This window comes from Caretta caretta, chromosome 22 (genome assembly GCF_965140235.1).
Source record: "Caretta caretta isolate rCarCar2 chromosome 22, rCarCar1.hap1, whole genome shotgun sequence".
Lineage (NCBI taxonomy): Eukaryota > Metazoa > Chordata > Testudines > Cheloniidae > Caretta > Caretta caretta.
Window position 1 is genome coordinate 3,081,021 of NC_134227.1, and position 18,714 is coordinate 3,099,734.

At 47.4% G+C, this 18,714-nt stretch overlaps 1 protein-coding gene across 3 annotated transcripts in view; it reads right to left on the reverse strand.

Moving 5' to 3' along the window:
* Positions 1-5,659: 5,659 nt before the first annotated feature.
* LOC125629405 (uncharacterized) overlaps positions 5,660-18,714 on the reverse strand; it is a 45,212-nt gene continuing 32,157 nt past the window's right edge. For all 3 annotated transcript variants that reach the window (XM_075122199.1, XM_048834852.2, XM_048834853.2), the window contains 2 exons: positions 10,387-10,500; positions 5,660-7,930 (listed from right to left, as the gene is read on the reverse strand). In XM_075122199.1, coding sequence (XP_074978300.1) covers positions 6,969-7,930; positions 10,387-10,500 — 1,076 coding nt within the window. In that variant the 3' untranslated portion in view covers positions 5,660-6,968. The remainder of the gene's footprint in view (positions 7,931-10,386; positions 10,501-18,714) is intronic.

Here is an 18,714-nt window from a genome sequence, read left to right on the forward strand (position 1 = left end):
TTCCACCACCTCCCTAGGCCAACGCATTCCAGTGTTTCACCACCCTCCTAGTGAAATAGTTTTTCCTAATATCCAACCTAAACCTCCCCCACTGCAACTTGAGACCATTACTCCTTGTCCTGTCCTCTTCCACCACTGAGAATAGTCTAGAACCATCCTCTCTGGAACCACCTCTCAGGTAGTTGAAAGCAGCTATCAAATCCCCCCTCATTCTTCTCTTCTGCAGACTAAACAATCCCAGTTCCCTCAGCCCCTCCTCATAAGTCATGTGTTCCAGACCCCTAATCATTTTTGTTGCCCTTCGCTGGACTCTCTCCAATTTATCCACATCCTGCTTGTAGTGTGGGGCCCAAAACTGGACACAGTACTCCAGATGAGACCTCACCAATGTTGAATAGAGGGGGACGATCACGTCCCTCGATCTGCTCGCTATGCCCCTACTTATACATCCCAAAATGCCATTGGCCTTCTTGGCAACAAGGGCACACTGCTGACTCATATTCAGCTTCTCGTCCACTGTCACCCCTAGGTCCTTTTCCGCAGAACTGCTGCCTAGCCATTCGGTCCCTAGTCTGTAGCGGTGCATTGGGTTCTTCCGTCCTAAGTGCAGGACCCTGCACTTATCCTTATTGAACCTCATCAGATTTCTTTTGGCCCAATCCTCCAATTTGTCTAGGTCCCTCTGTATCCTATTCCTGCCCTCCAGCGTATCTACCACTCCTCCCAGTTTAGTATCATCCGCAAATTTGCTGAGAGTGCAATCCACACCATCCTCCAGATCATTTATGGAGATATTGAACAAAACCAGCCCCAGGACTGACCCCTGGGGCACTCCACTTGACACCGGCTGCCAACTAGACATGGAGCCATTGATCACTACCTGTTGAGCCCGACAATCTAGCCAACTTTCTACCCACCTTATAGTGCATTCATCCAGCCCATACTTCTTTAACTTGCTGACAAGAATACTGTGGGAGACCGTGACAAAAGCTTTGCTAAAGTCAAGATACAATACATCCACTGCTTTCCCTTCATCCACAGAACCAGTAATCTCGTCATAGAAGGCGATTAGATTAGTCAGACATGACCTTCCCTTGGTGAATCCATGCTGACTGTTCTTGATCACTTTCCTCTCATGTAAGTGCTTCAGGATTGATTCTTTGAGGACCTGCTCCATGATTTTTCCGGGGACTGAAGTGAGGCTGACTGGCCTGTAGTTCCCAGGATCCTCCTTCTTCCCTTTTTTAAAGATTGGCACTACATTAGCCTTTTTCCAGTCATCCGGGACTTCCCCCGTTCACCACGAGTTTTCAAAGATAATGGCCAACGGCTCTGCAATCACAGCCGCCAGTTCCTTTACTTTCTTTCTCAAATGATCAACATTCACTCTCTTTCTTGAATGATCAACTATTCTTTGGAGAAAAATAATAATGGCAAAATCCCAAACATTTTTAGATATTTAAAAATTCCTCCCGGATGGCGATTTAAGAACCAAAAAGCCGGACATGTCCAGGAAAATTTGGATGTATGGTAACCTTAGTGGAGACCCCCTCCTCTCTCCTATGCAAAGCCCAGCTACAAAATGGAGTTCTGGAGTCACTGGGCAGTCCATGCTTGACAGTTCCTTACCAGCCAAGCAACATTCCTGGGAAAGCTCAGATGTGGATTGGCATTTCCAAGTTCATTGTTGGCTTAAGGGCTTCTTGGTTGGGCCCTTACTGAAAATAGTTTTTTCTCAGGAAGCTGACCAACTGTTTCACTAAAACCTACTTAGAATCAGACAAGTATACAGGCAATATTCATAACTTCGAATACAAAAATGATATATGTATGCAAATAGGATGAATAGATTCAGTAGACCATAACCTTTACAGAGATATGTTACATGACACATGTAGCATAAAACATATTCCAGTTATGTCATATGCCCATAAAGCATTATGGGTTACAATGTCACAATGTCATCTGCAAACTTGCTGAGGGTGCAATCCACACCATCCTCCAAATCATTAATGAAGCTATTGAACAAAACTGGCCCCAGGACCGACCCTTGGGACACTCCACTTGATACCGGTTGCCAACTAGACATGGAGCCATTGATCACTACTCGTTGAGCCCAATGATCTAGCCAGATTTCTATTCACCTTATAGCCCATTCATACAGCCCATATTTCTTTAACTTGCTGGCAAGAATACTGTGGGAGACTGTATCAAAAGCTTTGCTAAAGGTAAGGAATAACACATCCACTGTTTTCCCCTCATCTAGAGCCAGTTATTTCATCACAGAAGGCAATTAGGTTAGCCAGGCATAACTTGCCCTTGGTGAATCCATGCTGACTGTTCCTGATCACTTTCCTGTCCTCGAAGTGCTTCAAAATTAATTCCTTGAGGACCTGTTCCATGATTTTTCCAGGGACTGAGGTGAGGCTGACTGGCCTGTAGTTCCCAGGATCCTCCTTCTTCCCTTTTTTAAAGATGGGCACTACATTCACCTTTTTCCAGTCATCCAGGATCTCCCCCAGTCGCCATGAGTTTTCAAAGATAATGGCCAATGGCTCTGCAAACACATTCGTCAACTCCTTTAGTAACCCTCGGATACAGTGCATCCAGCCCCAGAGACTTGTGCTCATCCAGCTTTTCTAAATAGTCCTGAACCACTTCTTTCTCCACAGAGGGCTGGTCACCTCCTCCCCATGCTGTGCTGCCCAGTGCAGTAGACTGGGAGCTGACCTTGTTTGTGAAGACAAAGGCAAAAAAAAAAGCATTGAGTACATTAGCTTTTTCCACATCCTCTGTCAGTAGGTTGCCTCCCTGTAGCGAGGCAGTGTGATGCCCCACCACCCCGCAGAGGGAAAAACCTCCCCAGATACCAAAGTGGGCAGAGCCAGTGGATCCTGTGCCCGCCCCCCCAAAACTCCAGGCTCAGGACAGGAAGTATAAAAGCCCAACCCCAGAGCTCACTTGGGCAGCAGCTGCTGGAGAGGCCAGACGCCTGCGCCTGGTTCTGGCTTGGGAGACCCTGGCAATTAATGGCCAACCAGAGGACTGGCCAGACTGGCCAATGCCTAATGCCGACCGGTGAACGGAGGAGCTGCCAAGCCTACCCGTCGCCACTTACCCAGAGGAGCTGCCAAGCTTACCCCTTGCCAGCTACCAGGAGGAACCCATGGTGCTGGAATCCTCTGAGGACACCACCCTGACCCAGGTATCCTACGAGGGGGAGTCCGGAAGTAGTCTGGGGGCAGCTGACCCTCGTCTGGCTGCAGCACCGCCAGAGCCCATGTCAGTGTGTTGCAGCCGGGATCCCACTGACCCAGCAGTAGGTCTTCTGCTGCTGCTAGGATGCAGTGGAGTGGGTGGGCCTGCATTCCCCCGCCACCCACCTGGCGGATGGCAGTCTCCCCCTCTCCCTGGTTGCTCAAAGCCAGGAGCCTGGGGTTTGCTGTTGAACTATTTGCTCAGTCCCTGCCTGAGCTTCTGATGTTTGCAGGCCTTGCCCTGTCTCAGGGCACAGGCTTCTCTTGAACTATTTGCTCAGTCCCAGTCTCAGGGCCTGAGCCTGTGACTATTTGTTGCTCCCCATTCTGACCCAGGGCATGGTCTTATATTGTACTGCTTTTGGGGCCCTGCCTGAAGGTCTGGGCCAAAGACTGAGTATTCCCCAACTCCGCAGAAAGGGTGTAGTGAGGCAGGGTGGTGCCCCACCACCCTGCAGAGGGCCAAGTCCCCTTACACTCTCCCATTCAGTAAGGGGCCCACACTGTCCTTGACCACCTTCTTGTTGCTAATATACCTGTAGAAACCCTTCTTGTTACTCTTAACATCCCTTGCTAGCTGCAACTCCAAGTGTGATTTGGCCTTCCTGATTTCACTCCTGCATGCCTGAGCAATATTTATACCCCTCCCTGGTCATTTGGTTGACCTGGTGGCTGGCAGGGACTTAAGCCTGGACCCCAGAGGGCCTGAGGGGGCTTGGCAAGGCAGGTCCTGCCACCCCCTTTCCTCTTCCCTCTTTGGGACTCTGGGTTGACCTGGTGACCCGGGTGCCTAGCCAACAGGTCAACCCATTGTACACTATGGGTTGACCAGGTGGCTGGTTTGCTTTCCAGCTCACGTGTCACCCCCCCCCCCCCTCCAAGGGCAGTGCAGTAGTGACTGTGAGGATCACAGAGGGGTCTTAATAGTAGAGATGGAGCAGGTCTCGGGGAGGCTTAATAGTTGTACCCTGGGCAGTCGGGGGGGAGGCTTAATAATTATCCCCTGGGTGATGAGGGGGTCAGTTGTCCCCTGGAAAGTTGGATTGTCAGCGGGAGGGGATCAGGTTTTATAATTAGTGTCCAGAGGGTCCCTGGACCTGCTACTGCCACCGCTGAGAGGCAGCCTCCAAGGCTAGGAACACAGCACTGAGGTCGGGGAGAGAGAAGGAGGAGCAGCTGCTGGGGGGGGCACAGGGGGTCCCTGGACCACATCCTGCCACCGGTTAGAAGCTTGTGTCCCAAGCTGAGAAGGGAGCACCCAGGTTGGGTAGAGAGGAGCAGTAGGAGCACCTTTCCACAGTTCTTGTAGGGTCGAAGGATTGCCTCCAGCGACTTGGTCTGGGGCCCCTGCGGAGGAAGCCAGGGAGTGGTGGGGAGTTAGAACATGACTCTCCAGCCCCGGGTGCCTGTCAGGCTCAGCTAGGCATGAGGGGCCGGGCCCTTATTTTCGATTTAGGTTAGGCCTGGCATCAGGTCAAGATCTGGGGAAAAGGACTAGAAATTTTTCTTAGTCCCCACTTGGCCACCAGGTCAACCCCAGTCTAGCAAACAGGTTGACCTGATGCCCGGTAATATTGTGGTACTATCATGGATGTCCACAGGAGGGAAGAACCCAGGCAGGCCTGGCCCGGCGTAGGTGGCCATGGCTGATTCTGGGGTGGTGTCTGCTCCCAGCACCAAGGTCCAGGGGGGCTGAGCAACACTGGACAAGGCCTCCCCAGGGCTTGGGGCGCCTCCTGCAGTTTTGGGTGCTCTGGGTCCCACATGGAGGAGGCTGCACACTCACTATCCAGGCCAGCCAAGCCAGGCTAGGCCTCACCTGGGTAGCCGCTGGAGGATTTGGGGTGGCTCTGTGGGCCAGCAGCTGGGTGCAGGGGGTTTGAGCAACTCCAGGTGAGTCTGCCCCAGGACAAGAGATGCCTCCTGCAACTTCGGGGGCTATGGGTACCCACTGGAGGAAGCCCAGGGAGCTGGACACCCAGTGCCCAGCCTGCTAGGCCAGGCCTTGCCTGGGTAGGCGCTGGAGGATTTGGGGTGATTCTGTGGGCTGGTGGCTGGGTGCAGGGGGGTCCAAGCAACTGATACTGCTGGATACTGATCAGATCCAGCAGCTCTGAAATGCTCCAAATAGGATAGATTTCCAAGCACGAGGCCCCAATGGTCAACTGGGAGGATATGATGTGAGCACTTCATGCCAAGCAAACAGGAAGAGGAATTTCAACAATTCCTGGGCCTTTAAAGGGAGGGGGTTTACCTAGCTACAGGGTAGTGGAGTTGAAACTGTTGACCAGAGGGGTCAGGATAGGCATTGTGAGACACCTTCCAAAGCCCAATCACAGCACTAAAATCAAGCACAGTGTATACACTAGCACTTCGGTGACAAAACTTTTGCGTAAAAACCCTTAGAACTCTCATAGAAGTGGTTTTATTATGTCGGTGAAACAGAGGAGTTCCATTGCCAAAAGTGCCTTTGCAGCATGTATACCTCTCTAGACAAGGCCTTAGGTACAGCATGGGAGAATGTTTGTTTTCTGGCCAATAGAGGTCTGAGTTTTATTGCCTAAAAAATTCAGACACCAAGCAGTGTGTAGTGTGGAAATTGGGGGAGAGAGGGGGCGGGGGAGAGGGGGTTCTTTTGTTTTGTTTTTCTCATTTTAAATGTCCTTGATCATTTTGATGGGGGAAATGTTTGTACAAAGCCAAGGACACATAAGAAAAATTAAAAATTTCCACAGGAGTGAACAGGTTTCCAAATGCCAAGGCAGGGGCGGAAATTTACATGAAGTGGGTTTAGGGAATAAGTGATAGGCTTTTGTTGCAGCACAGAGGTTTTGCAGTGTCATTTTTCCCAAGTGACAAGTCCCGCACATTGCCCCCTTGTGCTGCTGCCCCAGATCAGCCCCCACTGTCACGCCTAGCTGTCACACCTCCCGCTGACAAACACCCCTGTACATCAGAGACAAACTCTCTTAATCTGCCCCTTCTCCTAGCTAAACCCCCATCCTGCAGAGCCCCAGAACAACTCCCACCTAGTTGGATCTCCTAGGTCTCTGTGCAGGGGAAGCAGCAAGTTCCTTCCACATTAGTATCATGATATGCCCACTTATCACAGGGGAGATTGGGGCATGATTCCCTGATGGGAAAGCTGCAATTTTGACACTAAGGGTATGTATACACTGCAATTAAAATGGGTGTCTGGTCTAGGCCAGCTGACTTGGGGTTACAGGGCTTGTCTGGAATGGTGGCTGAACATCCAAAATATTTAAATAAATGGTATTCTATTATTAACGGTGTGATTAAAAATGCAATTCATTTTTTTTTAATTTCAGGATTAAGTGCAATTAATTTTATTTGATTCACAGCCATAGTTTTTAAAATCAGGACAGTGAACTGAAGCTAGCTAACTCCATGAAAAATCCTAGTAGAGTCAAGGTCCAGGTAAATTTAACTTCCATGTACCTAGTTTAAGTCACTCCTAGTTACCCCACCTGGGGCTGATGGACATTCCTATTGGAGAGACACACACCTCCATGACATAGCACAAAGGAGTTGATAAAAAGAGTGTGGGATTCATCCCAAGGAAAGGTGAGCTGCAAAAGGGAAAAGCAGACAACTCAAGTGGAGGAGTTGAGAGACCACAGTGACACAAATGCTGCTTTAAAGTTCAGTATGTGGAAATTAGCAAATGGAAAACAAAATCTTTTCTTAGCCCTAGACAATGTTTTTATGGTCTTTAACTCCCTTGCAGATTCTCTGATGACAAATAAGGGCTGAGCTCTGACGGAAAAATTTCCCACACTTGGAGCATTCATAGGGTCTCTCTCCTGTGTGTATCCTCTGATGTCTAATAAGATGTGAGCGCCGAGTGAAAGTTTTCCCACACTGGCAGCATTCATAGGGCCGTTCCCCTTTGTGGATTCTCTGATGCTTAATAAGGGTTGAGCACCGAGTGAAGGTTTTCCCACACTCACAACATTCATAGGGTTTCTCCCCTGCATGGATCCTCTGATGTTGAATAAGGTTTGAGCGCTCAGTGAAGGTTTTCCCACACTTACAGCATTCATGAGGTCTCTCCCCTTTGTGGATTCTCTGATGTCTAATAAGATGAGAGCTGTGAGTGAAGGTTTTCCCACATTCACAACATTCATAGGGTTTCTCTCCTGTGTGGATCCTCTGATGTTGAATAAGGTTTGAGCGCTCAGTGAAGGTTTTCCCACACTTACAGCATCCATAGGGTTTCTCCCCTGTGTGGATCCGCTGATGATTATTAAGGGTTGAGATTCGAGCAAAGGTTTTCCTACACTCACAGCATTCATAGGGTCGCTCCCCTGTGTGGATTTTCTGATGTCTAATAAGGTGTGAGCGCCTACTGAACTTTTTCCCACACTCAACACATGTGGTGTTTCTCTCTCCCATGGGGATTCTCTGCAGGGCCGTAGTTTCCTTGAGACATTTGTGAGTTCCCCGATAATAACCAGATTGACCAACTTTCTGTGTTGGCTGGTTTCCCTGCCTCGTCTCTGGAATGTGCTGACTCTCACAGGCTTTTCCCTGATCACAACTCCTGGACACAATCCCTTTGCATCTTTGCAATAATGCACCATGTGATTCCACTTCCTCATCATCTTCCTGCTGAGGATTCTGCTCCACGATCTCACTCCCTAGTCCAGCACCTGTAGGGACAGAGAAAGAAAAACCATCAGAAACAGGAATGGAAAAGGGGAGAAAAAACTGGAAGAACACCTGGAGATGGGGAGGGAAAAAAAAAAAAGGAATAGGCACTGAATTTCCCCAAACTCTTCCCCAAAGGGGAGACAGGAAGGGATGAATTCTTCATCCAGTCCCCACCCAACTACTCAGAGAAGGGAGTGCAGGGAGGGATCTACTGCCAGGAGTTAGTCTGAATGGTAGGAAGTAGGGCTATCAATTCACTGCAGTTAAGTCAAGTGATTAACGCAAAACAAATTAACTAGATTGAAAAAAAAAAAAAAAAGTCACGATTAATGGCAGTTTTAATCCCGTGGTTAAAAAATAATAGAATACCGATTGAAAATTATAAATATTTTTGGATTTTTCTTCTATATTTTCAAATATATTGATTTCAATTACAATACAGAATATTAAGTGTATAGTGTTCACTTCACATTATTTTTTATTTGAACTGTAATAAAGATCAACAAAAAAGTGTGATGTGAATTGAAAAATACTAGTACTGTATTACAAGCTCTTGATCATACAAGTGCACCTTACAAATGTAGAATTATGTGTGTTTATTTTGTTAATTATGTGTATTTATTGAAAACCAAAATAATGTAAAATCTTAGAACCTATAAGTCCACTCAGTCCTACCTCTTGTTCAGCCAACCGCTAAGACAAACAAGTTTGTTCACATTTATAGGAAATAATGCTGCCCACTTCTTATTAACAATGTCACCTGAAAGTGAGAATAGGCATTCACACTTTGTTCACACTTATGTTGTAACTGGTGTTGCAAGGTGTGACAGGTTGTCATCCCCAGGGTGCAGTCTGGTAGCTGTGGGAATCACTTTGCCCCCATAACCATGAAGCTGGGCTGGTCTCTCTCACGCTGCTCTGCTGGTGATTCAGCCAGCCTCTCCAGGCCCTGTTATCGCCCAACATGACAGCAGGTGGTGCCACGCACTCAACTGAGCTACCTGAGTACTTTACCTAAGCCACTCAAGGATAGACAGAAGACAACAGCCAATTCCCCAGCACTGCACCCTTACTGGAGTATAAATGCAGTATTATACTGTCTTGCACTGCACAGGGATCAATAAAATGTAAGCTCATCAATATAGGTCACTTTCCCCTTGACGTTGGAAAGATATGCAACAGCCTTTGTTCACAGAGCTGAGATTTTTCAGACACTTCACTTAAAACACATTGGGTAAGGTAAGACAAACAAGTTTATTCACTATAGAAAGATAGATTTTAAGTGAGTATGTGTGACAGCAAAGAAATCAAAGCATATTAAACAAAAATGCAAACTAAGCCTAATGTGCCAGATATATAGGATGCTAATTAGCAATTTCTCACCCTGACTGATGACACAAGCAGGCTTACAGATTCTTAAGGCACAGACTGCAATTGCTGTGCAGCATGGGTTCCCCCTTCCCCATTTCAAGTCCTTTGTCTTTCAGAGCTTGTTTCAGGAGTTGAGTTCTGGGGGAGTGAAGACCAGTCATAATGTCACTCCCTACCTTATATAGTCACTTTATACGGCGGGAACCCTTTGTTTCAAGCTAAATTCCCAGCCCAGTTTGTGGAAAAATACAGGTAACAAAATGAAGTTCAACTCTCATGTGGTCTGGTCACATGCCCTTGCATGCCTTGCTGAGTCACAGCAGTCATTACTCATAGGCTGGCTGAAACATTCACAGGAAGGCTAAGTTATTCCATGGTCCATCCTCTTTGCTGATGTGCCATCAGCACTGTCTAGCTTCTTCATTGTTGTACCTGAAAAGCTAGTTGTGGATGTTACCCAGAGCAAGCACATTTGAAATACAGATACCTAGTCAGTATTCATAACTCCAGATACAAAATTGATACATGCATACAAATAGGATATTCATATTCAGAAAACCATAACTTTTCCATAGACACCTCACAAGACACATCTTGTACCAGATACACCATAATTATGTCACAATCATATCCTAATTATACCACTACGATGAATATGGGGTGCAGTGTCACACAAGGTATTTAGTGCCAGAGATGCAAAACATTCGTATGTCCCTTCAGGTTTTGACTTTTTATCTTTTTTACCATAATAAAAATATAAAGTGAGCAACTGTACACTGTGTTATCATTGAAATCAAAAAGTAGGAAAATGTACAAAAACATCCAAAATATTTATAATAAATTTAAATTGGTATTCTATTATTGTTTAAATGTGATTAAAACAATTGCAACTTTTTTTTAATCCCGCGATTCATTGCAATTATTTTTTTAATCCTTTGAAAGCCCAAGTAGGAAGTCATGAGCAATATCTGCCCTAAGGATATGACACCTGCTGGGGACAATCCTGAACCCAGAGATCTCACAAGGTCTTTGTTGGGAATCCCAGCAGTTTCCTTCAGGGACTAACAGTTTAACAACCCCTCACCTGTGCAGATGCCTCTCAGGATCTCTTTTTCCTCTGAGCCCTGGAGATCTGGGGACAACAGCTCTTCCCCTTGTTCCAGCTGGGAAGTGAAATCAGGTTTGGAAACTGGAAACCCTGCTCAGGGGAAAGAAGACAAGGAAGATCAGGTGAATTAATGGGACTTATGTCCCACACAAAAACTGTTATTTCAATCCCAGCCCATTTTAAATCAATAAAATCTTGGAGTCAGCTCCCCAGATGCTCAAAAGTGCAGGACACTCTTTTTATGAGGGATGTAACTGATCCCATATCTACTGGGAACGCACACAGCCAGACATTCATGATCAAAGGGACTCCTAAAACCCAGAGCAGCTAACTCCATGTCCCAGAAAGGGAAGACTCTAGACAGAGAGGAAGTCCCCTGGACCTGCTTCTTACTGACAGAGGCAGGCCCACAGACAGTGCAGGAGGGGGAAAGGCATGAGGCCTGACAGCTGAGGGAGTTGGCACTCGAAGAGACGAGGAAGGGCACAGAGAGGCAGCTTGCCCTGCTAATCACTATGACTCCCTACACACCTTCCTCTAGCTGCTCTCACCCTTCCATACCTCTTAGGACCCGAGGAGAAACCACTACTTGTGTTCTCTCCTCCCCTCTCACTGTCCATAGCACTCCTTGCTACCAGTTTCCCCAAATTTCCTGCTCCCCAACCATTTCCACCCCATCATCCCAACATCTCAATTGTTCCTTGGTCCTGATTCCCCAAGAGCTGCTACCAGAAATGTGTCCCTTTGCTCTCTCCCATTGCTAGCACCCCTATTTCCTGGGGTACCTGCTACCCAGCACCCATGCTCCCTTTTCTCTAACCAGCACCAACCCTTCCAGATCCTTGAGTTCCAGTTCTCTCAGCCCTCCACAGCATCCTAACTTCTTATAGCAGCTGTTCAATGGTATCCCAACCCCTTACCACTGCTCTCAGCCGTCCAGGCTCACAGAAGCACTTTGCCCCAAACCTTCCCATGCCCGGCTTTCTAACACCCTCCCTCCGACTGCCCAGAACCTCCCCATTGTTATTTCCTATTACTGTAGCGCCAGTCATGGACCAGTATCCAATTCTGATGGACATTCTACAAACAGAGAACAAAAAACTGTCTCTGTCCCAAAGATCTGACAATCTAGGAAAAAAACAAGGGACAGATGGATACACACAGACACCGGAGCAATTTTCTGGACCATCCTTACTAAATTAAGTCAAACCTTACTGAATAAATTTCACTATCGTAGGAGTTCACTGCATTAACAATATGTGTGCACACTTATTACTGTGGGATAGTCTATAACATCTCCAGGCAGAAGACCTGGCAAACATGAACCCTAGGAAGTGTTATGAGCTTCACAGGACCATTTGAAATAATGTCCTAGACAAGTTAAGTGGGATACCTAGGAAATCCTTGAGGGGAGGGGAAGGCAACTTCTCACCTCCACATCAAACCTATGGAAGCTGCACCCTCAGGAAGACGAGTTCAGAGGCCCAAACTGGAGAAAAGGGTGACTTACAGATGCATGGGCATGCTTGTTCTGAGCTAACAACCAGTACCTTTTGACCACAGAAAACTCTTGGTGAGGTTTGAAGGTCTGTTCACCTGCCTGAGCCATTGATGGGGTTGGGGTGATCTCTGGTAAGCTTATTAGCATGAGTATAGGTTCTTTTATTTTTTTTAATATATTCTCTCTGTAATGACTTTGCCTTGACAATCACTGTTTGCTGGGAAAGGGCTGTTTGATAACTTAACTAGGGGTATTTATGCTGTTCATAGCCTCTGAGGAAGGAAGACAAAGCAGGCCTGCTGAGGAAGAGGATCTGCCTTAGTGGGGAATTCACACTGTAGGCAGGGAGCAGTGCAGCCTGGAGATACAACAGTTAGTAGGCAGAGAGATGTGGGTTTCTACCCAAGAAAGGTGCCAGCTGGGCAGCTTGAGAATGGGTGCCCTTGCTGGATCACAGAGAGGAAATACAGGTGCGATGGCCCTCAATAGTGAGAGCAGAAGCACAAGGAAACAGTAAGACAACATTTGTAATCCTGATAGTGATCTTAGCACACAACCTGCCAAACCTTTGTCATGTGTTTCTAGGCTTCATAGAACAAGGGAGTTGTATGGAGGGATGGGAAGGAGGATAACCAGGTAGGCTTGGGGATGTTTATGAGGAGTTCCTCCAAAGAGCAAGGAACAGCATGTGAGAAAGCCCTGAACCACAGAAATGTAAGGGTGGAAGGGAGCTCAAGAAGTCATCAACTCCAGCCCCCTGGTCTATGACAGGGTTGTTTCAGATTTGAGGGGTGCATGTACCCCAGAACATGATCATAGAATCATAGAATATCAGGGTTGGAAGGGACCTCAGGAGGTCATCTAGTCCAACCCCCTGCTCAAAAGCAGGACCAATCCCCAATTAAATCATCCCAGCCAGGGCTTTGTCAAGCCTGACCTTAAAAACTTCTAAGGAAGGAGATTCCACCACCTCCCTAGGCAACGCATTCCAGTGTTTCACCACCCTCCTAGTGAAAAAGTTTTTCCTAATATCCAACCTAAACCTCCCCCACTGCAACTTGAGACCATTACTCCTTGTCCTGTCCTCTTCTACCACTGAGAATAGTCTAGAACCATCCTCTCTGGAACCACCTCTCAGGTAGTTGAAAGCAGCTATCAAATCCCCCCTCATTCTTCTCTTCTGCAGACTAAACAATACCAGTTCCCTCAGCCTCTCCTCATAAGTCATTTGTTCCAGACCCCTAATCATTTTTGTTGCCCTTCGCTGGACTCTTTCCAATTTATCCACATCCTGCTTGTAGTGTGGGGCCCAAAACTGGACACAGTACTCCAGATGAGGCCTCAGCAATGTCGAATAGGGGGGACGATCACGTCCCTCGATCTGCTCGCTATGTCCCTACTTATACATCCCAAAATGTCATTGGCCTTCTCGGCAACAAGGGCACACTGCTGACTCATATCCAGCTTCTCGTTCACTGTCACCCCTAGGTCCTTTTCCGCAGAACTGCTGCCTAGCCATTCGGTCCCTAGTCTGTAGGTGTGCATTGGGTTCTTCCGTCCTAAGTGCAGGACCCTGCACTTATCCTCATTGAACCTCATCAGATTTCTTTTGGCCCAATCCTCCAATTTGTCTAGGTCCCTCTGTATCCTATCCCTGCCCTCCAGCGTATCTATCACTCCTCCCACTTTAGTATCATCTGCAAATTTGCTGAGAGTGCAATCCACACCATCCTCCAGATCATTTATGAAGATATTGAACAAAACTGGCCCCAGGACCGACCCCTGGGGCACTCCACTTGACACCGGCTGCCAACTAGACATGGAGCCATTGATCACTACCCGTTGAGCCCGACAATCTAGCCAACTTTCTACCCACCTTATAGTGCATTCATCCAGCCCGTACTTCTTTAACTTGCTGGCAAGAATACTGTGGGAGACCGTGACAAAAGCTTTGCTAAAGTCAAGAAACAATACATCCACTGCTTTCCCTTCATCCACAGAACCAGTAATCTCGTCATAGAAGGCGATTAGATTAGTCAGACATGACCTTCCCTTGGTGAATCCATGCTGACTGTTCCTGATCACTTTCCTCTCCTCTAAGTGCTTCAGAATTGATTCCTTGAGGACCTGCTCCATGATTTTTCCGCGGACTGAGGTGAGGCTGACTGGCCTGTAGTTCCCAGGATCCTCCTTCTTCCCTTTTTTAAAGATGGGCACTACATTAGCCTTTTTCCAGTTGTCCGGGACTTCCCCTGATCGCCATGAGTTTTCAAAGACAATGGCCAATGGCTCTGCAATCACATCCACCAACTCCTTTAGCAGTCTCGGATGCAGCGCATCCGGCCCCATGGACTTATGCTTGTCCAGCTTTTCTAAATAGTCCCGAACCACTTCTTTCTCCACAGAGGGCTGGTCACCTCCTCCCCATACTGTGCTGCCCAGTGCAGTAGTCTGGGAGCTGACCTTGTTCGTGAAGACGGAGGCAAAAAAAGCATTGAGTACATTAGCTTTTTCCACATCCTCTGTCACTAGGTTGCCTCCCTCATTCAGTATGGGGCCAACACTTTCCTTGACTTTCTTCTTGTTGCTAACATACCTGAAGAAACCCTTCTTGTTACTTGTAACATCTCTTGCTAGCTGCAACTCCAGTTGTGATATGGCGTTCCTGATTTCACTCCTGCATGCCTGTGCAATATTTTTATACTCTTCCCTGGTCATTTGTCCAATCTTCCACTTCTTGTAAGCCTCTTTTTTGTGTTTAAGATCAGCAAGGATTTCACTATTAAGCCAAGCTGGTCGCCTGCCATATTTACTATTCTTTCTACACATCGAGATGATTTGTTCCTGCAACCTCAATAAGGATTCTTTAAAATACAGCCAGCTCTCCTGGACTCCTTTTTCCCCTCACGTTATTCTCCCAGGGGATCCTGCCCATCAGTTCCCTGAGGGAGTCAAAGTCTGCTTTTCTGAAGTCCAGGGTCCATATTCTGCTGCTCTCCTTTCTTCCCTGTGTCAGGATCCTGAACTCGACCATCTCATGGTCACTGCCTCCCAGGTTCCCATCCACTTTTGCTTCCCCTACTAATTCTTCCCGGTTTGTGAGCAGCAGGTCAAGAAGAGCTCTGCCCCTAGTTGGTTCCTCCAGCACTTGCACCAGGAAATTGTCCCCTACACTTTCCAAAAACTTCCTGGATTGTCTGTGCACCGCTGTATTGCTCTCCCAGCAGATATCAGGGTGATTGAAGTCTCCCATGAGAACCAGGGCCTGCGATCTAGTAACTTCTGTGAGTTGCCGGAAGAAAGCCTCGTCCACCTCATCCCCCTGGTCTGGTGGTCTATAGCAGACTCCCACCACGACATCACCCTTGTTGCTCACACTTCTAAACTTAATCCAGAGACTCTCAGGTTTTTCTGTAGTTTCATACTTGAGCTCTGAGCAGTCATACTGCTCCCTTACATACAATGCAACTCCCCCACCTTTTCTGCCCTGCTTGTCCTTCCTGAACAGTTTATATCCATCCATGACAGTACTCCAGTCATGTGAGTTATCCCACCAAGTCTCTGTTATTCTAATCACATCATCATTCCTTGACTGTGCCAGAACTTCCAGTTCTCCCTGCTTGTTTCCCAGGCTTCTTGCATTTGTGTATAGGCACTTGAGATAACTTGCTGATCGTCCCTCTTTCTCAGTATGAGGCAGGAGCCCTCCCCTCTCACGCGCTCCTGCTCGTGCTTTCTCCCGGTATCCCACTTCCCCACTTAACTCAGGGCTTTGGGCTCCTTCCCCCGGTGAACCTAGTTTAAAGCCCTCCTCACTAGGTTAGCCAGCCTGCTTGCGAAGATGCTCTTCCCTCTCTTTGTTAGGTGGAGCCCGTCTCTGTCTAGCACTCCTCCTTTTCCTGATACCCTTTCTCCCCGGTGGGTGAGCAACTGACCATTGTGAATCTGCTGTTAATTAGTCAATACTGTTCTAGATGTTAGGTGAATATCTGGGATGTTCTAAACTTATTGCTTATGTCTGTGTGTCCTTAAATCTAATAAACTGCAGTGTTAGACAAGAGCATGCTTACTTGCATTTAATTCTTGATCAGATAGAATTGCTGTGTTCCTATTGATTTATTACTGACACCACATAGAGTGAAATAGTTAAGTTGCCCCTGCTGTGGGTTCTGAAAAGCCCGGATAACAACGGGACCAAGTAAACCTAGACCATCCCTCACAGGTGTTTGTGAAACCTGCTTTTTAAAACTTCCAATGATGGGGAATCCACATCTTCACTTGGAAGCCTATTCCACAGCATAACTATCCTTATAGATTTAGGTTAGACATTAGGAAAAAGTTTCAATCCCCATTGCTGCATAGTAAGCTCATTAAGGACCTGGCTGAAGAGACAGGAGAAGTAGTAATGGGTTTGAATTGCAGCAAGGGAGATTTAGGCTAGACATTAGTAAAAACTTCCTCACTAAGAGTAGTTAAGCAGTGGACCAAATTACCCCAGCACAGAGGAATGAACTTGATGACCTTCAAGGTCTCTTTCAGTCCTTCGTTACTATTAGGGCTGTTGATTAATCACCGATAACTTACGTGATTAACTTAAAAAAATTGTGACTAAAATAATCACGATTAATGGCAGTTTTAATCACACGGTTAAAGAACAGAATACCAATTGAAATTTGTTAAATATTTTGATGTTTTTCTACATTTTCAAATACATTGATTTCAATTACAACACAGAATACGAAGTGTACAGTGTTCACTTTATATTATTTTTATTACAAATATTTGCACTGAAAAAAGGATAAACAAAAGTAGTAATATTTTTAATTCACTTTATACAAGTACTGTAGTGCAATCTCTTTATCATGAAAGTGCAACTTACAAATATAGATTCTTTTTATTACGTAACAGCACTCACAAACAAAACAATGTAAAACTTTAGAGCCTACAAGTCCACTCAGTCCTACTTCTTGTTCAGCCAATTGCTAAGAAAAACAAGTTTGTTTACATTTATGGGAGATATTACTGCTGGCTTCTTATTTACAATGTCACCTGAAAGTGAGAACAGGCATTTTTGGCAGTTTTGTAGCCGGCATTGCAAGGTATTTATGTGCCAGATATGCTAAACATTTGCATGCCCTTTCAAGCTTCAGCTATCATTCCAGAGGACATGCTTCCATGCTGATGATGCTCATTAAAAAAAATACGTTAATTAAATTTGTGACTGTATTCTTCAGGGGAGAACTATATGTGTTCTGCTCTGTTTTACCCACATTCTGCCATATATTTCATGTTATAGCGCTCTTGGATTATGACCCAGCACATGTTCAACGTTTTAAGAACATTTTCACTGCAGATTGACAGAACGCAAAGAAGGTACTGTGACAGGGTCAGGCCAGATGGCTACAGGGGAGTGATCCTGTTGGTATCCAGGAGGTGAGCGGGCTTCTGCCCACCCACTACTAAAGGACCTCCCCCACAACCTAAGGAGAGGATCCACAAGTCCGGGATTCCAAATAAGTGCGGGAGACAACTAATGAGATAACAGGAACGGGACTGAAGTCATAGGGCTAAATGAATGGAACCTGATGGGGACACCGAGCAGAGAACCCTGGACAGCGCCCACTGCTCCTTGAAGGCGTCCAGGAAGCCAGCTGACGCCACCTAGAGGAACTCTGCCCAGATGCATGAATGGACTGAGGAACGGAAATAGGTCCCACAGTCGCAGGAAACCGCATTGGCCAACCTCCTCTCCCTGGTTTTGTAGATGGCCATTTTGGCCAGGGCTAGGAGAAGGTTGTCAAGGAGGTCCCGTGACTTTGTGGAGCCACGGATAGGGAGGGCAGAGATGAACAGATGAGGGGAAAAGTGTAGCCAGAAACATAACAAAATATCTAGGAGGAGCCAGAATGGGGGCTGCAAGCTGGAGCACTCCAAGTAAACGTGCACCAGGGTCTCCCTCACACCGCAGAAGGGACAGGTGTCTGGGACAGGGTAAACTGTGCCAAATACATGCCCGTGCTCACGGCCCCGTAAAGGAGCCACCAACTGATATCCCCACCAGGTCTGGGGACCAGGGTAGAGTATAGGCTGGCCCACCAGGGTTCCTCACCCTCTAAAGGTGGCAGGAGGTCCTGCCATTTTGTGTCGGGGCGAGATACGAGGGTGAGGAAGTGAAGGGTGTGGAGCACGAACGTGTATAGATGTTTTCTTGGTGCAGTCTGGAAACAAACCGGCTGCAAGTTGTGCAGCCAGCTCACAGTGAAGGGGCGGGGGGGGGGGGCAGTTGAGTCCATGGGGCTGGGGCCCAATGAAAAGGTCCAGAGGGCCTGGGGTGGAGGGTGGGTGGGAGGTGCCCTTTCGCAGGACCTGGTTGAGGTAGGCCTGAGCAGTGGGCAGTAAAGCGGCCCTCACCTCCTGAAGTATGCGCCGGGGAGTATGAGGTCTGGAGAGCCCCAGGCGCCAAGCGAGCATCAGGGATCCAGCCTTTCTCCCTGGTCGTAATCCAGGAGGTCTCCAACTCTGGGGACTTCTGTCAGGACCAACCTCTGGTGCACCCAGGGGGACTCTGCCACCTGCACACAGAGCTGGGGGTTGTGTAGCAGAGGCTCTGCAAGATCTGCCCCCTCGGTGGCTGCCACAGACCTGGTCACTGAGAAGAGTTTCCAGGCCTGGTAGAAGACCGGCAGCCCAGAGAAGTCTCGCGGAAGAACTCTCGGATTGAGATAAAGGAGCTCCGGTCCTATCGGAGCCCTTGGAAGCGGCGCAGGAAGGCGTGGGCCAGTACTCTCCACACCAGAATACCT